This window comes from Carcharhinus amblyrhynchos, chromosome 6 (genome assembly GCF_965287045.1).
Source record: "Carcharhinus amblyrhynchos chromosome 6, sCarAmb.v2.hapA, whole genome shotgun sequence".
Classification (NCBI taxonomy): domain Eukaryota; kingdom Metazoa; phylum Chordata; class Chondrichthyes; order Carcharhiniformes; family Carcharhinidae; genus Carcharhinus; species Carcharhinus amblyrhynchos.
Genome location: NC_137329.1, coordinates 33,460,248 through 33,484,334, shown reverse-complemented (window position 1 = coordinate 33,484,334; position 24,087 = coordinate 33,460,248). Strand labels below are relative to the sequence as shown.

Below are 24,087 nucleotides of genomic sequence, written 5' to 3'. Positions count from 1 at the left end.
ATCATTTCATCTGGAAAGAGTAAGTGTGCTGGTTGGAAGGTTTCAATGCTAACCTGCTGGGACTCAGTTAGCTCTAGACATCCTTGTGGTGTGCAATGCTGTCCTACACCCAAGCCAACCACATCTGATGCCTTTCTGGCTACTAGTTCTGCCTATTTTTTGGTTTCTGTAGAGCTAACATTTGCACTGCATCAAATACAAAACTGAAAATAAAACAGCAGCCTAATGGTATTATTGTCAAACCATGGGATCTGCTCTTTAAGCAACCTTGCAACACTTATATTAATGACTTGGATGAGAATATAGAAGGCATGGTTTGTAAGTTTGCAGATGACACCAAGATTGGCGGCATAGTGGACAGTGAGGAAAGTTATCTCTGATTGCAACATAATCTTGATCAATTGGGCCAGTAGGCTGATGAATGGCAAATGGAGTTTAATTTAGACAAATGAGAGGTGATGCATTTTGGTTGGTTGAACCAGGGCAGGACTTACACAGTTAATGGTTGGGCACTGGGGAGAGTTATAGAACAAAGAGATCAAGAGGTACATGTCCTTAGCTCCTTGAAAGTGGAGTCACAAGTGGACAAACTGGTGAAGAAGGCATTTGGCATGCTTGGTTTCATCAGTCAGAACATTGAATGCAGGAGTTGGGATGTCTTGTTAAAGTTACACAAGACATTGGTAAGGTCACACTTGGAATACTGTATGCAGTTCTGGTGACCCTATCATAGGAATGATATTATTAAAATAGAAAAAGTACAGAAAAGATTTACTAGGATGCTACCGGGACTTGATGGTTTGAGTTATAAGGAGAGGCTGGATAGACTGGGATGTTTTTCTCTGGAGCATAGGAGGCTGAGGGGTAACCTTATAGAGGTCTATAAAATAATGAGGAGCATAGACAAGGTAGATAGTCAGTATCTTTTCCCAAAGGTAGGGGAGTCTAAAACTAAAGGGCATAGGTTGAAGAAGAGATACAAAAGTGTCCAGAGTGGCAATTTTTTCACACAGAGGGTGGTGAATGTCTGGAACAAGCTGACAGAGGTAGTAGTAGAGGTGGGTATAATTTTGTCTTTTAAAAAGTATTTAGATAGTTACACGGATAAGATGGATATACAGGGTATGGGCCAAATGCAGGCAATTGGGATTAGCTTAGAGGTTTAAAAAAAATGGCGGCATGAACAATTGGGTTGAAGGGCCTGTTTCCTTGCTGTAAACCTCTATGACTCTATAACTCTTTTAAATATACAACTGTACCTTGCATTATTGTGTGAGAATGTTTCATAGACCGGGAGTGCTGTGGCTTAAACGGCACAGTAAGAAGTCTCACAACACCAGGTTAGAGTCCAACCAGTTTATTTGATAGTAATCTTACAAGCTTTCAGCAACGGTGTTCCTTCGTCAGGTGGGTGGAAGGTTCTGATCAGAGAAGGATCTGACGAAGGAAGACTGTTTCCGAAAGCTTGTAAGATTTCTATCAAGTAAACCGATTGGACTCTAACCTGGTGTTGTGAGACTTCTTACTGTGTTTACCCCAGTCCAACGCCGGCATCTCTACATCACGCTGAAAAGGCAGCCATTGATCTGTGACTATTACAATCATCAAACATCCTGTTAATCACCTCTTCCTTTGCACTGATCTGAACTTTCAGCAGCAATGAGATTTGTGAATCTCTGCCTTAATCTCTGTAGCCAATCTCCTCACATTATAAATTAAGTCAACAATGTATCTTTAAGCCTTGAACGCTCCTCTCTCATCATAATATAAGCATTCATGAGAAATGCTTCCTCCATGTCTATGAACTTCAATGTTTAGGACTCTATTGCTTCTAATATAGAAGTGGCCATGTTACTTCATGACAGACCACAATGGAGATATCCTTTCATCCAAAAGTTATGTAGATCTAGAGAAAAGTCACTCAGATGAACAATCCTGGTGAGAAAGAAATCTCTGTGTCAAAGCAGCTGGAAATGGTACAGATGAATCAGAAGCCATTCTAGGCATCCAACCAGTAGTTTCCTGACCTTTACACCATTTACCCTTCTCACTTATACATAGGGTGCAATCTCAGCAGCTGTTCATGCCACAGTCCCACTGCAGCCAGGGCAGAGAATTTGACGCCCAGCCAAATCTCTGTTCATTGCAGGGTTTGGGAAAATCCTGCTGGCGTGAACGGCTGAAACTTTCCAGCCATTCTCTATAAACTGACTTGCGTGTGTGTGTTAGTGCTTGGAAAGAGTGGTGATTGTGATACAAGTTGCTGTGAGCTGCAAAGTTCTCTCATTAGCTTTGCCTTCACTCTTTTCCTGTATTCCTACAAAAAGAGAAAAAGAACAAAATATCAAAATGATTTTGTAATTAACCACTGCCAAATGCTATGTTACTTGCATGACATGTTGTATGACGTGACTTAAGTTCAGTGTACAGCAGAGGAACAGTCATTCAGTGAGAGCCATTCGATTCTGACTGGGGGACCTGTCTGCTGACTGCACCTGTTATAAAATATATGTAATGAACGTACATAACTCCATTAGAGAAATTGGCTGGTATTTTACAAACTCACTTGGGCGAGACTCATAAAATCCCACCCAAGGCCAACAGAGAATTCCGTCCTGCAAACCGCTCCGATTCCAGGGCAGGTGTGGCAGGAAAATTCCGATCATTGTGTAAAATTTGCATGGAGGTTCTGATCTCCAGCCTCTACATTGGACAATAGGGCAGTCTCCAAATTCAGCATTGCTCACCGCCTCAATGTTTACCTGTCCAATTATAACAGGAACAACCACTCAGGTAGAGGTGTGTATTGAATTGGTTAGTGCCCCACCCATACCAATGGGTCCACTGAATAAATACCAATAAAAAACCTAGTACTGAAGTATTGCAATTACACATTGCACTGAAAACCTTTTGCAGCTTGACACAAACTAGACAAGCAGCATTTTAATTTACAAGAACTTCTTGTGTGAATCCATTTTAGAATTGTTGTATTCCATACAGCATAGCATGTGTACATGTGGTTCATATCTTTCTTATACAGCTGTATTCTCATTCATGCCAAATATTTATTTCTCTGCTTCTTTTAAGCTCACACTTCACTAGTTAACTGCTTGCAGTTTGCATGGTTCAGTTGAAAGTTACTTAAAACTTGAAAGGGCCTATTTACTTGCATGACAATGTTTGGCAAGTGCTGCTTTTGTCCAACAATATTTTTGGTTTACCTGAGTTGATTTCTTCAGGTTTGACATTATTGAATATCCTTTCGAGTCCATTGGGTTCAGTCGACAATATTGACCATTCTGCGAAACCGTCCCTTATCTGCAATTCCAGATACTTCTGCTGATGCTGGCCACTTCTGCCATAAATAGAAGGTAATTTTAATTTAGGTCTTCAAAGTGACTGTGAAGCTGGAAGATCAGATAGCCTTAGGGATGTACACGTCCACAGCTCAGATGAAGATCCTACAATGCCACACTGGAGGTGAGCCCCACATCCAATAGAATCAACCATCTATTCATTACACTGTGCTTCTCAGCCTTGTGTTCATACATTCTCTGTAAACATTGTCAAGAGTTGATCTGCACCTATTATAACATATACATAATGAATGTGCATAACCACGTTAGACAGATAGGGTAGAATTTCCACAGCAGTTCTGACCTCTGGCTTCTATGTTAGAGAATCATTTGTGGATTAAAATCCTCTCACCAGAAGCATAAATAAAAAAATCTTTAAAAAAAAATGTATATTTGTTTCCAATAAATTAATCCAGATAATTGGGCTAAGGCTTCAGTGCAAGTAACTTTGATCTAAAAGCCATTATAGATACGTGGGGCGAGATTTTTGCCACCACCCCCCCAGCCCCAGCCGTGTGTTAATGGGAGTTCACACTGACGTCACTCCACACTGGCAGGAAAACCGCAGGCGGAGTGCACTACCAGTGGTACTGGAGAATCCAACTGGCGTGAATGGCTGATATTAGTAACCAAAGCTGGGAACTAAATATTCATGAGTATGTGACATTTCAAAAAGAAAGATCAAATGGAACTGGGAGTGAAGGGAGCCCTGATAATAAAGGATAACACAAGGATAGTGGTGAGGCATTATCCATGATCAAAGAGTATAATCAGCATTGGTGGAAATAAGAATGAACAAGGGGCAGAAAGCACTGTTGTGAATAGTTTCTAGGTCCAACAATACCTACACCTGCACCAATACCTACATGCTGGCCTTCATAGCGAGGGGGATTGAATATAAAAGTAGGGAGGTCTTGCTGCGGCTGTATGGGGCATTGGTGAGGCCGCAGCTGGAGTACTGTGTGCAGTTTTGGTCGCCGCACTTACGCAAGGATATTTTGGCCTTGGAGGGAGTGCAGAGGAGGTTTACTAGGCTGATACCGGAGTTGAGGGGGTTGAGCTATGAGGAGAGGCTGAATAAACTAGACTTGTACTCGTTAGAGTTTAGAAGAATGAGGGGAGATCTCATTGAGACGTATAAGATGATGAATGGGATGGATAGGATAGAGGTGGAGAGACTCTTCCCGCTCAGAAAGGACAGTATGACTAGGGGGCACAGCCTCAAGATAAAGGGGGAGCGGTTTAGAACGGAGTTGAGGAGGAACTTCTTCACTCAAAGGGTGGTGAATCTCTGGAATTCTCTGCCCGTTGAGGTGGTGGAGGCTGCCTCGCTAAATATTTTTAAGACACGGGTTGATGGGTTTTTGATAAGCGAGGGGATTAAGGGTTATGGGGAGAGGGCGGGAATGTGGAACTGAGCCACGACAGATCAGCCATGATCTTATTGAATGGCGGGGCAGGCTCGAAGGGCTAGATGGCCTACTCCTGCTCCTATTTCTTATGTTCTTATGTACACAGTGTATTCATCCAGAAATAAGAGCAGCTTGTATCAAAGCTAATGCAATAATCATGGGGAACTTTAATCTTCATATAGACTAGGCAAATCAAATTGGCAGAAGCAGTTTGGAGGAAGGGTTCACGGAATGCATTTGAGAGAGCTTCCAAGAAAATTACATAATGGAACCAACAAGGGAAGCAATTATTTTATCTCTTGCCTTGTGTAATGAGACAGGTTAATTAGTAATTTCATCATAAGGGATCATTTGGCAAAGAATAATCACAATATGATAGAATTTCACTTTGTATTCGAGAGTAACGTATTCAAGTGTGAAGCTAGATGTTTAAACTTAAATAAATCCAAAGATATGAGTGCCAAACTGGCTAAGATAGATTGGAACATTTACATTGAAAGCAATGGCTCATCTACTGTCAACACACATTTACATTCCATTGTGAAATAAGAACTCCACAGGGAAAATGATCTACCTGTGGCTAAGAGGCTAAGGACAGGTTAAAAGAAGAGGCTTGGGATATTGCCAAGAATTGGATGAGTTTTAAAAGCAAGCAACAGTTGGCTGAAATATTGATAAAGAGGGAGAAAATAGAATGAGAGCTAACTAGTCAGAAATATATAAACAGATTGTAAGAGATAAAAGGAAAGAGAGTAATGAAAGTAAATGTTGGTCCTTTAGATGCTGAGGCAGGAAAAATTATAATGGGGAATAAGGAAATGGCAGTATGTAAAACTAATAGCTTGTCTCTGTCTTGCCAGTAGGAAACACAAACAGGTCAAAAATAGTGGGACATCAAGGATGTAATGAGAGTGAGAAACTTAAAGTAATTTATATCAGTAAGTACTGGATAAATTAATGTACCTAAAAGCTAATAATCGCCCAGACCTGATGGCCTACATTCTAGGATTCCAAAAGAGGTGGTAGCAAAGATTGTGGATGCATTGATTGTGATCTTCCAAATTCCATAAATTCTGGACGGTCCCAGAGGTTTGGAAAGTATCAAATGCAACAACGCTATTCAATAAAGGAGGGAGAGGAAGAGCAAACCTGACATCAGTCGCCACAGATAACGTTTAGTTAAGTGGTAACATTTTTGAAATGGTAACAGGGTACATTCACAAAATCACAATATTAAGAGTCAACATGGTCTTATGAAAGGAAATTGGTGTTTGAGACATTTATTTTTTTTTGAGCATATAAATAGTCAGGTAGATCAAAGCTGAAGTGTATTTGGATTTTTAAAAGGTATTCATTAATGTGCCATAAAAGGTGGATTCATGGGACAAGGGCTTATGGAATTGGCAATAGTATATTAGAATGGAAGATTGGCTGAAGGAGAAACAGAAAATGAGAATACATGAATCATTTACAGTTGGTAGGCTGTAATGAGCGAGGCGCTGAAAGATGCTGAGGCCTCAGCACTTCACAATCAAAAATAAAGGAAGGGAGAAAGTGTAAGTATATCTAAATGCAATAGATAGAATCATAGAATCATACAGTGCAGAAGAGGCCTTCGGCCCATTGAGTCTGCACCAACACGTGAAGTCCAGCGACAATAGTAATCCAGCAACAATACCACTATGCTACTGCCTCCCCTAAATTTGCTGATGATATAAAATTAGTCGGGGAAAGTATGCCATGAGGAGAACACAAAAAGTGTGCAAAGGGGCCAAGTGAGTAACGGTGGATTACAATATGAGGAAATGTGAGGTTATTCACTTTACTGGGAAGAATTAAAAGGAATATTTTTTAAGTGGTGAGAAAGTAGGAAATGTTAGTGATCAGAAGGATTTTGGTGTTTTTGCACACAGGACACAAAATTAACATGTCAGCGCAGTAAGCAATTAGAAATGCACATTGCAAGGGGATTGGAGTTAAAGAGTGAGGAAATCTTGCATTGTACCATTTTTTGTAAGGCCATGCCTGAAATACAATATGTTGTTTAGGTCTGTCCCTAAGGAAGAATATACTTACCTTAGGAGTGGTGCAATAAAGATTCACGAGAGTTATTCTTGGGAAGAGAGCCTTATGAGCAGATATTAAGTAGAGTGAGCCTGGAGGTTAGAAGAATTGAAGATGGTCTCATTAAAACATCTAAGTTTCTGAGAGGGCTTGACAAGCTATAAGCTGAGAGGCTCTTCCTTGCCTGGATAGTCTCAAACAGGGGTCATAATTTCCAAAGAGGTTGGTTATTTAGGATTTTGAATGGCAACACACCTTCACTCAGAAGGTTGTGAATCTTTGAAATTCTCTATTTCAGAGACTGTAGAGGTTCAGGGGGAATTTTTCCATTCTGCCCACCATGAGATTTTCAGCAGGGCGGGTGAACTATGCAAAGGTTGGGTGAGATTTTCCGGTTTTGGGGTGAGCACAGCCAGAGAATCTCGCCCTCGGTCTTTGAATTAATTTATCAGATGTGGTAAGTCAAAACTTACATAGTTAAAATTCATCACTGAATGCTACAGATCACAAAATTCAATGTGAACACATGAAGCTTTGTGCGGTAATATCGCACAATCAAAGTGCAGCATTTAACTGCCAGAAGATTCTTTTTATCCTGTGACCCTGAGATTTAAAGAAAGCCAGTTAATTATCAGAGTTACTGCTTCATGATGCGTCAGCCATGGCAGCTGTCTCACCTCTATGTCAGAATCCTACGGTTTCAAGTCCCACTCCAGGACTTGAGCACAAAAGCCAAAGCTGACACTCCAGTTTAGTACTGCAGAATTCCAGCACAGCTGGAGGTCCTTCTGATGAGATGTTAAACCAACTCCCCATCTGCCCTGTAACTGATCCCATGGCGCTATTTCAAGGGAAAACAGGAGATTTTCCCTGTCCTCCCTCAATCAACATGATCTGGTCATTATCACACTGCTGTTTGTGGGAGCTTGCTGTGCACACATTAGCTGCTCTACATTATAACTGCAACCTCACTTCAGAAATCGCTTGGTTACAGGCAGTAAAGCATTTTGGGTCATCCTGTTGTCAAATAAGATGCTATACAAATGCAATTTTTTTTTATGATTGTGGACCTACACAGTTTCCAAGTTTGATCTATCAAATAGCTTGATACTTTCAAGTGTCTAACAACTAATATATTAATGCACATCCATCTGCCCACTGGAGCATTTATAGATACAAGAACATTACCCTATTCTCCCGAAGACAGCAAATCTCCCTCAGCGATGCTCAATTCAAAATTGAATGGACTAAGTTCAGAGGTCCCAGATTGTTTTTGCATTAACAATATCCAGTCACTTCAGTTTCAGGGAATATCTTCTCCAGAAGAATGAGTCATGTTAAGTCCGCTGTTGCAAATGCCTTTGAGAAATGTATAATCTCTGACCTCAACACAATAATTTTGAGTTATTACCAAGCAAAAACCTTTATTGTTAATGTGGAATCAGGAGAAAAGTGGAGCTTAGATGATTCCGAGACATTTTTAGGATTTGGAAGAGTTTTGATTTCTGCATTAAAAGAAAGTAAGTTCTTCAAATCCATGGCAAAATAAAGCCGCAGAACCAGTGTCAAATAAAAACACAGAATTATGTATAATATTATTCTATATCATATTAGATAGAATGTACAATGCAGTAACAGATTATTTGGCTCAACGACCTATGCCGAAGTTTTTGCTCCACATGAGACTCATTCCCTCTTCAGCTAATCCTATTCCCCTCTATGCCCTTCTATTCCCCTTTCCCCACCTCCTGACATGGTTATCTAGTTCCAGTTAAATGTATCTCAGTGAGTAGGCCCAACTGTTCCTTGTGGCTACGAGTTCCACCATCCGATAATATGCATTAATATCCATTTTTCTTTAGCATCACAGGTTTAACCTGGGTACAAATGGGGTGGAAACTAATACAAGTCTTCATCCACATACTTTTACATTTAGTTGATTGACGCACCTTCCCTTTATAAACTATGTTTTGTTAAGGAAATCTAATTGTGATTGCTTTTCATGTAGAACTATGGTTACCTTTAGTCTGCTTTCCTTATTTTTTTAAAGTTTACAATTTACTGATGATTACATTGTTGCCATCATTAGCTAAGCATAATTGATGGCAGGGAATAGGACATAGCTGTTTTTGACAGACATGGATGAATTTTCTATGGGATGTGGAGGCGGGACAGGAAGTAAGCATGTCAACAATATTGGCTGTGGGGGAGGTGGTGGTAGTAATAATGGCTACTTGTCCACCACTGATGGGTAGCCAATTCAATTGTCCATTGAGTGCATTGGTCAAAAGTCATATCAATGAATGGAGGAGGCCTCCCAACCTCAGACCTGAGGGTCATCAGTGCCTCATTCAATTTAATCCGGTCGTGATTGCCTTCTACAATGACGGTCTGGCAGCTGTCCCCATTTTTAATACTGTTAACCTTTGAAAACACTTCAAAACCTTGAGGCACCCTCTCATTCACCAACCTACATCAGCAGCTCCCACCACTGATGGTGGGGCTGCTGATCCTCCAGTGGACGGCCCCATATTTGGCTTCCAGACTCAATTGGATCAGATTCCCAAAGATGGCCACAGAATTAGTCACCTCCACCAAAATCTTCCTCTGGATGCCAACGTCAGCATTCTAATGGCCTAATCCGGACCCTGAACAAAAACCCCTGCACACGGTGTCAGTATTAGGTATCCATTCACACATGAGGAACAGCATATAGATACAAACATTCCCTATGCAGCCCCCCTCAATGTGACCCAATCCCAATAGAACAACAGCACCTCCTCATTCCTAATGATATCATTACTTAAACAACAGCATCCCACAGAGAATGAAAAAAAACAACCAAAGAGAAAAACAAATGAACAATAATTGGGTTTCTTTTAAAACAATTTGCCCTTGGAGATGGATCCTAATGGTCAATCCCACTTCACATCACTTGAAATAATGAATTTCTCTTACAAGCTGGGTTGTATCATTAAATATCAGCGACATTCATTTAATTATAACTGTGCTCCATCAGGTACTGGCAGAACAAACACAATGCCATTTGTGAAAAGTACTTCCCGACCAAACTGAAAGGAAGGATCTGATTATGTATAAGGGATGACACATTGATTAGTACTTGAAAAGGTTAACGTGCAGAAATTTCTCTCATGTTCTGATTTAATACCCTTGGGATTCCATAGCTGCCATTTTCAGATTAAAAGTTTTTTTTTCCTTTATTTTCTTTTTAAGACAACGTTTTTCTTCAGAGAGCCACACAACATCACAGCGTCAGTATTTAAAAACGACCCTCTTTGGGCCATGCAAAGAACCGTGCCTACTTCAACAAAAAAGCAAAGACAGGCACAAGCCTCATTAAAATATTTAAAATGGGGTCCTACTCTGTACTTGGGACCCTGGTGCAATTTTAATCATCCTGTAGACTTACAAAGAAATGTATGATACCAAGGATGAATTATGATCTGCAACCAATAGGTAAAAGCAAAGAAAGCAAGCTTGTCCTTGAAACACGTGTTGCTCCTTCGGTATAACACTTCCAATGTTCCATTTATTCACAAGCTAGTTTACTATCGAAGCTTGAGAGAGCAATCGCAAATGCTTGCAATGCACACATTGGATAGTTGTAGTCCATGGTAAAGACATCTTCAGCCACCCGGCCAAACTGCATCACTATATAATCCGCTAAATAAAAAGAAATACAAACACATCAAACAGTTGAATCTTTTAACACTAGTTGTCTTTCAAACTTGCAGAATGAAGTTCCGCACTTACACCTGCACTGCTGCCCTCTACCAGTCATTGTACAACGCAGCTGACAGCAAGTTTAGATAGAATGATGGAGAGAGTTATGAGACTGTACTCTCATCTCAGTGGTCAGGTGGCATTGCATACCATGAAAGAAAAGCTAGAGCCATTTATAAAAGTTATATGAAATCTTCAGTCGCTTCCGATCCTGAAGGCACATCTTGTTAGAATCTATTTAGAATCCCTACAGTGCAGTAGGAGGCCATTTGGCCCATCAAGCTTGCATCGACAACTATCCCACCTAGGCCCCATCCCCGTAACCCCATGTATTTACCCTGCTAGTCCCTCTGTCACTAAGGGTCAATTTAGCATGGCCAATCCACCTAACCTGCACATCTCTGGATGTTGGCAAAAGCTATGCAGTTTCCTTTAGGATGAGTTTTAATTTAGTATTGTATTCTACTCCAGCTGGTAATTGACCAGAATAGCACACTAATTAATTAATTGATTATTAATGTAATGCTGCTTTTCAGAAGGGATGAAATTCTACAACGTAAAAACATTTGGAAATAATGTGCTTCTGTCAGGATTATGTGCAAAGTGCCACATTTGAACCAGGAGTTCCATATGATAAAATAGAATGGAAATGGATTTTGGAAATAAGGATTCTTCTGGCAGATCAACAATGTATTTATTTGGCAATGGCTCTTAAAACCTCTCCACCACTGATTCACTGGATATTACTCCATCAGCTTTTTCCATTACAGAGGCAGCATGGGGTTAGAACTAAACAATTTCAGCAACACGTAATGGAATAAATACTATAGCAACTCAGGCGAAAGAATTGTTCTGATTGTTATCTGCAGCAATGTTGTAAATGTGTTTGGAAGAGTTATTCTGATTGGTACTTCTCTGAAAATTGTCAATATGTTTCATCAGCAGCCCCACTTTCTAACGTGAATGGAGTAGCAGATGATTGAAAATATAAGCCATCCAGTGTGGAGTGCACATGCTCTGTCCAGTGAGGCTGAGTGCTAAGCGACATTCATTCTTAAAGGGACTACTTCACGCTGTTCAGAAAAAGACCCATGTTGCCTCCATGCCCCACGTGCTGGCTGATCATAGTCCTTTCATGGTCACACCCTCACACTGTCTGGGATTAAGAATCAGTCCCACTCTTGCTTACGCCCACAACGGAACTGTCAAACACCTGCCCTTGCCTTCCCCATCCGATTAAAGAGCAGTTGCAATATTACTGCAATGAAGTATGGGAGTAGTTTGGGCCTCTTACCAACGACATTGGACGGCCATTAACAGGGGTTTATATTCCTACAGATGTATTTTCATTGGTGGTGAATATATAAATGTTGGTGTTGTTACATATTGGTAATTGATTTTCCACTTGCACTGACATCTTTTTGGCTCATGGAGGAAAAGACATCTGCTTTTTCCTTTCTGACAAGATACATAATAGCTATACATATTGTGACACAGTACATAGTCAAATGTTTTTGGGAGCTGATTTTTCGAGCTGTTTATGGCACTGATGTTTGACTAAAGGAGACCTCAAATTGAACGCGTTGACAAATGCCGGATACAGGTGATAACTGCTGGATGAATGTGAAGTATTCATCCCAAAATACTTTTGTTGGGATGCAGCAAAAGGGAACTTGTGGAAGTATGGCTGTGGCAAGAGGAAGCTTAGCTCCAAGTTACAGGAACTCATCGGGGCTGCCCTCAGACAGCACCTTTCAAATTCACAGCCATCTAGAAAGACTAGGCAGCAAACACATGGAACACCATCACTGGTTGTGGGTGGTGGGGGGGACAGGGGAGGAGGGGAAGGAGCTGATGATTTGGGGGAGCGAAGTGCCCACTCTGATCCGGGGTGTGGAGGGGAGCCCCTGAGACCTTTGTGGTGGGTTGGGGGGAGAGTTCATTCTTGATATGATCGGGGTGTCCTTTCAGATGGCACCCTGATCTCATTGTGGCCAGGTTTTTTTTAGGCAGAGTATTATAAGATCTGGAGAGAAAGCTGACATGTTTCTCTGGAGAAAACGTACTGGATTTCTCGCCGGAAACAACACTCTGCCATTGTTTTGGTAAGAATTCTCCTCCTTACTTAGCTCAACTACTGAGCAATAATCTTCTAAATGTTTGCCAACAGGCAAGCCTCAGCTCAGCGGGATACTGCCCTCACCTGTGCAGCTGAAGGTTACAGGTTCAAGCCATACCTGAGGACTGATGTATATACTGCAAATTGACACCTCAGCATAGTAATGAAGGAGTTTTCCTCCCATAAAAGAGTACAAATCACAGTCGAAGACTATCAGGCTGAGGGGATTATCCAAGGACCTGTAAGGAGCATCCTTAGTCATAGAGGTTTACAGCATGGAAACAGGGCCTTTGACCCAATATGTCCATGCCGTCCTTTTTTTAAAAATCCTTAAGCTAGTCCCAATTGCCCGCGTTTGGCCCAAATCCCTCTATACCCATCTTACCCATGTAACTGTCTAAACGCTTTATAAAAGACAAAATTGTACCTGCCTCTGGCAGCTTGTTCCAGATACCACCCTCTGTGTGAAAAATTTTCTTCTCTGGACCCTTTCGTATCTCTTCCCTTTCACATTAAACCTATGCCTTCTAATTTTAGACTCCCTTACCTTTGGCAAAAGATATTGACTATCTAGACAATCTATGACCTCGTTATTTTATAGACCTCTACAAGATTACCCCCCTACACTCCAGAGAAAAAAGTCCCAGTCTATCCAGCCTCTCCTTATAACTCAAAATATCAAGTCCCGGTAGCATCCTAGTAAGTCTTTTCTGCACTCTTTAAGCTTGTAAACAATTTACACTTGATCTCACCACACCCCCATAAAAACTGCTAATCCTGCCCCATCCACAATCCCGCCACATCAATGGCCAGCTGGAAATGCCAGTTTAAGGCCAGGACCCAACCTATTTCATGATTATTCTGGTGGACCCCCACAAAAGTTAGAACAAGACTGTGCTGAAAAGGCCAATGTCTTTCCTCATATCAGCAATAGAATTTTATATCTCAATTTTTAAAAATTCCTTTCAAATCAATCTTGTTTCATCCTGATTTGATGGGCTACAACATTTTCTCCACTGAACTTTTAAAATTTTAATGGCAGTACAATTTTGCCTGGCTTTGCCATTCTTGGATTTAATGCATGTTTTACTCAATCATATATAATCAGCAAGACAGAACAGCGTCTGAACTATTGAAATGTTACAGTCACCCAGAAAAGGGAGAATAATGTGCTTTGAAGAATGGAAGTGGTCAAAGTTAAAGTTTATTTATTAGTGACACAAGTAGGCTGACATTAACACTGCAATGAAATTACTATGAAAATTCCCCAGTCGCCACATACTGGCACCTGGGTACAATGAGGGAGAATTTCGCATCGCCAATGCACCTAACCAGCACTTCTTTTGGTCTGTGGGAGGAAACTGGAGCACTGAGGAAACCCACACAGATATGGGGAGAATGTGCAAACTCCGCACACACAGTGACCCAAGCCAGGAATCGAACCCAGGTTTCTGATGCCGTGAAGCAGCAGTGCTAACCACTGTGCCAGCGTGCCACCCTGTGGTAATGAAGTTGTTCTTTGAGAGTAAAATTTAAAATATAAGGTTTAATCCTTCACACTGAAGTGTAGTTCCACATGCGCGACCTGGTACCGTGTTCAAGTAGTTATTCATTGTAATTACCATAAGAAGTCTCACAACACCAGGTTAAAGTCCAACAGCTTTATTTGGTAGCACAAACTTTTGGAGCGCTACTCCTTCATCAGGTGACTGCACTCTGAAAGCTCGTGCTACCAAATAAATCTGTTGGACTTTAACCTGGTGTTTTGAGGCTTCCTATTGTGTCCACCCCAGTCCAACGCAGGCATCTCCACATCATTGTAAACTTCCCATGCAGCCATGAATTTGCTACTTACGATCGTTGTCATGAATAATCTGGAAATTCTTCACAGAAGCCTGTGTAACTCGGCCATGGAAATTAAGAACGTAGGATTGAGTATCATCGTTCCATACTGGAGTTTTGTTGTGCAGCTCAATGACGCTCTCTGTGTTTTTGTTCTGCCACCCTGCCAGCAAGGTTTCGTGCTCCTTCATAAAAAAGAGAAAACAACATTTGTTTCAAAAGCTTCGCAAACAAATGTGGGTCCATGACTGAATAAAGCCAGGTTTTGATGAGGGAACACTTTACACATTATCTTGGAAATCCAAATTATGGTCTAGACAAGACAGCAACATTTTGCCACAAATCCCGCCCTTGCTTTCGAATCTAGTCCTCTCAAATAAATTTAAACCTCTCGTAGCACTTTGAGCTAGACTAAACATGTCCATGTCCTAATTCTGGGGTCATTTGTGGGTCACATGACTGAACAGTTGAGTGGCCGGACTTCCTTAGCGATCTTCCAAAGTGCAGCCAGTTAAAACTCTGTGAGGGGAAGGTGGGCTGGAATGGGTGATGAGTGTGTGATAATGCCAGCAGACAGATTGATTATATAGGCTGCACACACAGAAGGCAAAGGAAGGAATGCTGCAGGAGGGAATCTGTGGGTGAACAGCTGCAGGAAGCAGGGCTCCAAGATTCAGTGACACCTCCCCAAAGGTGATCCTGCAGGAAGCATGGGAAGTTCTGTTCCCAATGAGGAGGAGGAGAAGGTCAGCAAGCCTGAGGAGGAAGACATGGATGGAAGCAGCTGAGGAAGTCAGCAGTCACAGGATCACACAGTCACTGGTGCAGTGCCAGAGGTGATTTAATGACCTTGTGAGATCTGACAAGGTGAGTGGCGTGCATGATGGCAAGGTGACAGAACTGCTGATCTTATGGGCGGCCATGAGATATGAGTTGAGATGACCAATGAAAGATATGTAATCACCAAGGATCAGTATGCACGGGGAGCTACACTGGAGGATAATAACCAGTCAGAGGTACTCACTGCAGTGGCAATCGCGAGAAATCATTTGCAGTTGGTTTCCAAATGATGCAATGATGGATATTTAAAGGGGCACAATCTGACTAGCACACAAGCGTGAGACTGTGTATTTCTGTTGTTGTGGGAGAAGCTAACTCAATGCAAGGAAGTGCAGATGGTGGCAATACCTTAGTAATTGTAATTCTATTGTACTTTTAAGAAATGTATTATTTAAAAATCATGTTCTCTTGCAGTTAGACCCACCATAGAACATTAGAAAATTACAGCTTAGAAACAGGCCTTTTGGCCCTTCTTGTCTGTGCCGAACCATTCTTTGCCTAGTCCCACTGACCTGCACTTGGACCATATCCCTCCACACCCCTCTCATCCTTGAGCCCATCCAAGCTTTTCTTAAATGTTAAAAGTGACCCCACATTTACCACTTTATCCGACAGCTCATTCCACACTCCCACCACTCTCTGTGTGAAGAATCCCCTGCTGATATTCCCTTTAAACTTTTCTTCTTTCACCCTTAACCCATGCCCTCTTTTTTTTTCTCCTCTTCAGTGGAAAAAGCCTGCTTGCATTCACTCTATCTATACCCATCAAAATCTTATACACCTCTCTATCAAATCTCCCCTCATTCTTCTACACTCCAGGGAATAAAGTCCTAACCTATTCAATCTCTCTCTGTAACTCAGCTTCTCAAGTCCCAGCAACATCCTTGTGAACCTTCTCTGCATTCTTTCAACCTTATTTACATCCTTCCTGTAACAAGGTGACCAAAACTGTACACAATACTCTAAATTCAGCCTCACCAATGCCTTATACAACCTTACCGTAACACTCCAGTTTGTACGTAATTTTTTTTATTGTGGCACTGGTTGCCTACTTAGATATCTTTTTATTGCTGTTTAAATGGTGTCATGCAGTGTCTGGGATTTTACAACCTTTTGAATTGTTAGGGGGAAGAATGATTGACAGGTCAGGTGACAGGAGTTCTTTTCCTTTCAGTTCGGTTTGGTGTTAGAGGCTGTTCTAGTTTTCAAGCTGCAGGATGGTTTTCTTTCTCTCTCTCTCCCTGGAATTATAGATTCTGCTGGCTAGCTGGAAGCAGACCTTCTTGCCTTCCCGGAGTGAGAATTCTGTCTCTTGCTGGCTAAAAGCTATAGATCAGCAGTAGCATTATCTCTACCTTGAGGTCTGCTGTAAGTTGGAAGGTGTTTTTACTTCAGACTGGATGCAGTGTTATGTCTCTCTTTCCCTGGTGTTTTGGGAAGCTGTTCTGACTTCTAGCTTGTCTGAGTGTGTACAAATAGAGCTGCAGAATCCAATCAAAGGACTAGCATCATGTGAGCATTTTTCTATGTTAAACCTGTGGTGGGGTGTTTGAGGGATTTCTTTGGTTGAACTGTATTTAGTTGTTAAAGGTTATACAATATCATGGCTGTTACTTTTTTTTTGCAATGGGTAAAATTATTGCTAATTTTCTTTCTAGATATGTTAACTGTATTCTTAAATGAACTTTGTTTATTTTACTAAAAGCTCCCTAATCAGTTGAATGAGACCTGAAACATCTCATGCTAAACCCTAGTCAAATTCAAATTGCAAAACTTATGATCCAAGCGGGCTTCACAAAACACTTCAGAATTCTTGTTTTTCCCCTCAGGGCTGGAAGTGGATGAGGTACCATCAGTACCATTTCAAACACATGAACCCTCAGGAGAAAGAGACACCATCTGAGGAGACAGCACCACATCAGCCTAGCACACCCTCGACCAGTGCACATCCTTTCACATTGGTGTCCGTCTGTGTGGAGATTGAGTGTTCTCCCCGTGTCTGTGAGGGTTTCCGCCAGATGATTCAGTTTCCCCCCACATTTCAAAGGTATGCAGGTCATGTAGATTGGCCATGCTAAATGCTGGGATTAGGTGAAGGGGTGGGCCTGGGTGGAATACACTTTCAGAGAATTGGTGCAGATTCATTGGGCTAAATGGCCTCTTTCTGCACTGTAGGGATTCTGTTGTTTGATGATCTCCGAAACAATGCAAACTTGAGCATTATGTGAGCATTAATTGAGTGACATTGCTTCCCATTGGCCTTAAATCATTCTCCTGCCTTCTGCTTTTGTCAGCAACCATCTGTCCGTTCAGACACAGTCTGCAGAGTCACTGGTATTCTGACATCTCCACTAAATCTTTGTTTGCATACCCTTTGAGGTAGGTAACACCTTCTTCAAACAGCTGTTTTATTGCCCCATGTGCCTTTCTCATCCATATCTTCTTGCAGAATCATGTCACTGGTCTCCTTTACCCGCTGCTGTCCCTCTCCAAGTGGCTGATACAGTCTCTCTCTCTCACTCTCCTCCTTACCAGAGGAGTCAGACTCTGAAAGCAGAGTTCCCATTTAGATTTGGAGCCAGCATGGACCCTCTTTGTGTTGTCTGCACTGCTTGCATGGGACCTGACAGACTCCCTTCCACTAACAGCCCCCCACTATGGCCTTGTGCACTGAAATCCCTCCAAAGGCCTCAGCCTTCTATTCTCTGATAGGAGGTTTTGTAGCACAGTGGGTAACATTCCTGTCTCTGGGCCAGAAGCTCCAGATTCAAGTTTCACCCCAAGACTCGATGACCAAGAAACATGCATTTATAACATGGCCAACAAATTGGGCATCAACCTGAAAATTCCTTCCAAAATACTAAAACAGGGCAGACACCTAGTTAACCAATATTTGGTGTGGAGCGGTGCCCCTCAAGCAATAAGCCTCTGGTGACAGACTAGTGACCCGTTTCAGGGAAAAACTCGCTATGAACAAAGAACAAAGAACAAAAACAGCCTGGGAAACAGGCCCTTCGGCCCAACGAGCCCGCGCCACCATCTGAACACCGCCAGTCCCCCCCCCTCCACCCATGACCTTTGTCTAATGTTTTATGGCCATCCACATTGAGGGAAACTAATTTAGGGACAATTTATTCCTGCCAATCAGCCTAACAGCACATCTTTGGGGTGTGGGAGGAAACCAGAGCACCCGGAGAAAACCCACACAAGCACAGGGAGAATGTGCAAACTCCCACAGACACCAGCCCAAATCCATGTGTCTGCACAGCAATCAGTGATAGTCACTGAGCTGTCGTGTTGCCCAGTATCTGGTCCACTTTAAGCACGCACTAATGACATGAAGCACTAGGCCAATCTCGAACAACCAAGAGCAGCCCCAGTACAACCCATCGCGTGTATGCCCCTCGTTGGACACAAGGCGGACCAACTTAAAACCTGTGAATGAAAAAGAGAAAAGAAAACTTTATTATTGTACCATATCCATTTACCTTACCAGGGACTCCCAATGCTAATGACCCTTATTTAAAACAATCTCCTATATCCACCCATCCCCAACCCACTCATGTGCCTGTCTAAGTTACTCTTAAACAACTCTAGCATGTTTGCCTCCACCACCTTACTTGGCAGAGCATTCCATACCCCCACTACCCTCTGTGTGAAAACCCTCCCTTTAATATCCGTGTTATACCTCCCCCACCTCACCTTAAGCCCATGGCCCCTTGTCCTGTGTGTCTCTATCATAGGAAATAGCTTACCACTGTTTACTCTATCTATACCCTTCATAATCTCATATACCTCTATTAGATCCCCCCTCAGTCGCCGTCTTTCAAGGGAAAAGAGCCCCAATTTATTCAATCTTTCCTCATACCCCAGTCCCTCCATACCAGGCAACATCCTGGTAAACCTTCTCTGCACTCTCTCCAGAGTCTCCACGTCCTTCCAGTACTAAGGCGACCAGAACTGGACACAGTACTCTAAATGCGGCCTAACCAACGTTCTGTACAACTGCAACATTAGACTCCAGCTCTTATATTCTATACTCCTTCCTATGAAGGCTAACATACCATAGGCTTTCTTCACCACACTCTCCACTTGCACTGCCACCTTCAAAGACTTGTGCACTTGCACCCCCAGGTCTTGCTGTGATTCTATACTCCTTATGGGCTTACCCTTTATCATATAACTCCCCCCTACATTATTCCAGCCAAAAGGCATCACCTCACATTTATCCGGATTAAACTCCATTTGCCAAGTCTCTGCCCAATATACCAGCCTATCAATATCCCGTTGTATTGCCAGACACTGCTCCTCACTGCCCACCAATCCAGCCATCTTGGTGTCATCAGCAAATTTGCTGATCACACCACCTACTCCCTCTTCCAAATCATTTATATACACTACAAAGAGAAGAGGTCCCAGTACCAAGCCCTGCGGCACACCACTAGTGACCGTCCTCCAGCTAGTAAAGGACCCCTCCGCTACTACTCTCTGACTCCTCCTTGCAAGCCAGTTTTCTACCCATCTAGATACCTGACCACATATCCCATGAGCTTTAATCTTCTGTACCAACCTACCACGAGGGACTTTGTCAAACGCCTTACTGAAATCTATATAGACGACATCAATGGCTCGTCCTTCGTCAACCGTTTTTGTCACCCCCTCAAAAAATTCTACCAGATGCTATGGGAACAGAGACACTACTAGGTGTGGGAAGAGAAATAACAACAACTTCTATTTGTAGAAGACCTATTTGTAAACTCAGCAGAATTTGACAGACTCTAGTTCCAGACAATACTTACAGCCTCCTTTGAGCAGGTGAGGCAATTGACATTCCGTGGAGTTCAGGTTCCCCATGGAAAACAGAAAACTGTAAACTCCTGGGGAGCAATCTTATCAAATGAGATTTGAAATGGGAGAGAATCGTGCCCATTTTTCAGCAAGGTCTCAGACGTGATCTAGAACATAGAACACTGCAGCACAAACAGGCCTTTCGGCCCACAAGTTGCGCTGATCACATCCATACCTACCAGGCCATAGAACTATCTGTAACTCCCAATCTCATTAAATCCCATGTACTCATCCAGAAGTCTTTTAATAGACCCCAGTGAGTTCGCCTCTACCATCACCAACGGCAGCCGATTCCATTCATTCATCACTGTCTGAGTGAAAAACCTACCCCTAACATCTCCTTTGTACTTGCTCCCCAGCACCTTAAACCTCTATCTTATGCCACTTATTGCAAAGAAAGAGGCAAAGCATGATTCATTCCAGTAGCGGGGGGTGAATGGAGTTTAATCTCACCGGAAAGCCGGTTGCTGACAGCTAGAGGGTACAATTGTGCATGTGCCAATATCGCAATGTTCTGTGTACAAGTGTACATAGTACACACTGGGAAATCTGTCACTTCAGTATTGATTATTGGCTTCTCTAGCCTATTGGTGGCCTTCCTGTCTGATCACTGGCCTGAAACTCTCCCTCCCCCAATGCCAACTGCTGCCCCAAAACCCCCTGCCTGCAAAACACCATCTCGATAGCCCTCCAGGTTGATCACCACCCTGGCAAAGTGCAGAGCCTCCTCCCCCATCTGCCTCCCACACTGCCAGGGCACCAGTCTGGCAGTGCCAGGGTCCCAGGCTGGCAGTACCAGGCTAGCACTCCTCAAGGGCCACTGCACCACTGTCCCTGACCACTCAGGGGACCTCAATGGCCTCTGGTCCCACTGGCAAGGCCATCATATCTGGTCCCTGTTCCTGGGTACCATACACAATCCTCACCAGTGAGAACCTCCACTGGCGAGGGTGATAAGGCAAGAGGCCCAGTGGGTTCCATCCAGGACTTACTAATAATATTAAAATAAACCGATGAGTATTTAAATCAGCCTTGTGCCCTTCCTGCACCTGAAGCTGGTCATGCCGGCTTCCCAGTGTCAGTGGTATTGTGACGGGTGAGAAACCAGGTGTTCCTTGCTTCAAACCCATGGAGCCAGTGAGATTTATCTGAATTAGGGAGGATAGAGATGCTGTAGAACTCTGAATGGGTGTTCATTCACCTAGCAACCAACACCAGATATTAAAGGGAACAAAAGAGAAAATAACTCAGACAATAAACAAATTGAAAGGGGTAGTTGATACAAATCCACTGGAACATTGTCTTATTACCAGGAACTGAACAATTTCAGTTTCTTTTTTAAACTGATTTGAATTAAATAGATCTTTGGAATCTTGCCTAGGTCTGGAACTGGACAATAATCTGTCTACACAAAGCCCGAAACCCTAACTGTTCCAGTCGAGCACAACTCGGATTTGCGAAGTTATCTTAACGGCAAGTGTGCACGATTGGGTCGAAGTCAGCAAATTGGCAGCAGACCTGTTGTGTCACCAATTTTCCGTGACATTTTTATAAACTCATTGATAAGCATCAAGCCATTACCAGATCTTGCTGACTATATGGTCCAGAAGCCACCTTTTCCACCAACTCGCAGTTCAAAGAATTAATGCAAAAACAAGCAAATTAGCCGATAAGGTAAACAGCAGCAGATTTATTTCTGATGACTTCATGTAAATAACCTTAATGCAGTTAAGGGAGCAGGAGCAGATCCATGAGGCAGCCTGTACTTAGTCAGCAAGATTAGCACAATTTCCCTTCGACTGAATAGCGGATGGACTTGGTGGGCTAATTAAAAAATGTTTCTCTCCAGCTAAATAAGAAATTAATGATCACAATTAGCCTCCAGTTTCTTCTCCTGAGTACTAATGGTAACAGCTTGCTGATAAAAAGTGCCTGTAAGTGAACGGCAGCTTGGTGCGTGCCAGGAGGAGAAAGAAAGTTTGGCTCCCCGTGTTAGTTTGATGCAGATCTTGTTGTAGAGATAATTATGTCTCCCAGCTGATTTTCAATGCCATCGCCCGTATTAAAATATTTAGCAAAAGTATTCAAGTTGGTGAAGCAACAATTATTGAAATACCAGCCACCATTACAAAATAGTGCACCCATTGCATTGGTCAGAACTCTGGTGGAGGGTGCTCCTTGGAATTGACCCTCTGACTATGTGGCCAATTCCCTCCACCTTGCATGGTCAGGAGCCCCCAGTGGATGCACTTTTAACCGGACCCATTCTAACCCCAACCCTCCCTGACTCGGCTTCTGGATTTGGCAGGTGACAGCTCTGAACTGGGACTCTCATTCAGGACCATACCTGTCTTTGGATTGTCCACATCAAAATCAATGTACTCAGCCCAGTACACCAAATTGTGAAGATTAACATTTCTAAGCCACACTTTGGGTTTGGACTGGATAAAGGAGATTTTTCATGGAGGTTATTAGATACGAGGAGTTATCTGGTTATTGGTGTCTGTGTGGTAGTGTTGCTCACTCCATTTGCTCCACATCCTTTACTATTCCTTTTTTAAATAACAATCTAGTTGCTGCCTCACAACCGCTATAACTTATCCCATGATCTAACAGCCTTCACATAAAAAACCTTCCTTCTCCCTTACCCTCTGATTCTTCCAATAAGAGCCCAGTCTCCACCCCCTTATTCCCCATTTACCCACTAGTGGAAAATATCTTTCACCAGTTACTCACAGTGAGGTCTCCAGGTTTTAATCACCCATCAACTGGCTGTTCCTCTCACTACTGATTGGCAATGCTAAATTAATCCTAGTGTCGGGGGGATTAGCAGCGTAAAATATGAGGGATTAGGACATGGGTTGGATTGTAGTTGTTGCAGACGCGATGGGCCAAATGGCCTCCTTCTGCATTGTAGGGATTCTATGACTCTATGCTAATTCCCACTGGGCAGACTGATGCTGCAGCTCCCATCCAGTCTCACTCACTCTCATCTGCCTAAGTCCCAGTCTCCCAGACCCCAATACCCTGCCTTCCTTTCTCCCCTGCCAGCCACTTCCCAATCCCATGGCTGCCAAGTGGGATAGAGTGAAATTGCCAAGTTGGCAACTTCTCTCACAATGTTGGAGTGTGGGTGGCTGCTGCCAAGAAGTTCACCTGCGCTGTTAGCGGCAGTGTCCACAAGATTCATGCTCCATTCTGGGAGGCACCTGGATAATCCTAGCAGGCTGGTATCCCTTAGGCATTAATTCACCCAGTTGCTACCTGTCCAGTTTTGAATGTATTGGCTGCAACATTCTACGACGTAACCTTAACACAAAACGTCCGCAGTTTAGAAGTTAGAAGTCTATTTTTCAATTTGGATCTTTGTCTCAGTCTGCATTGCTGTTAATGATTGAAAACTTCAGACTGTCAAACTGTGATCCAACCCCTACCCTGCCATTAGCTTGGACTTGGCAAAACATAACAACTCAGAGTGGAAAATCATTATTCATGCTGGGACACAAGTCACATTTCCAGTTTTGTGTGTGATCAAAGCTTTGCATGAAACTGCATCTCATACATTAGGCAGACTTGTGCTGAACCATCCTCCTTTTGTGAAACACAGTCTCACGTGTCTGTGGATTTCATGTGGAGCCTGCGGATCTTGCAACTTACATTGCGTGGCCTGATGGATACTCTTTCATGATCCATGTTCATGCCAGGAATGATCACACTCATCTTCCGAGGTCCCTTGAAACCCAGAACGTTTGTTTCCTAAGCAGGAGAAAATAAAGAGCTATTTATATCTTAGCAATGTAAAGCAATTATATTTTGACACTGAAAGTTTTCACAAAGCCACAGCCACGCTGCTTTATTATTT

The 24,087-nt window shown here is 42.6% G+C and overlaps 1 protein-coding gene across 6 annotated transcripts in view; it reads right to left on the bottom strand.

The window, feature by feature from the left end:
- Positions 1-8,253: 8,253 nt before the first annotated feature.
- tub (TUB bipartite transcription factor) overlaps positions 8,254-24,087 on the bottom strand; it is a 368,210-nt gene continuing 352,376 nt past the window's right edge. For all 6 annotated transcript variants that reach the window (XM_080190162.1, XM_080190165.1, XM_080190168.1 and 3 more), the window contains 3 exons: positions 23,883-23,981; positions 14,551-14,722; positions 8,254-10,516 (listed from right to left, as the gene is read on the bottom strand). In XM_080190162.1, the coding sequence (XP_080046288.1) occupies positions 10,383-10,516; positions 14,551-14,722; positions 23,883-23,981 (405 nt within the window). In that variant the 3' untranslated portion in view covers positions 8,254-10,382. The remainder of the gene's footprint in view (positions 10,517-14,550; positions 14,723-23,882; positions 23,982-24,087) is intronic.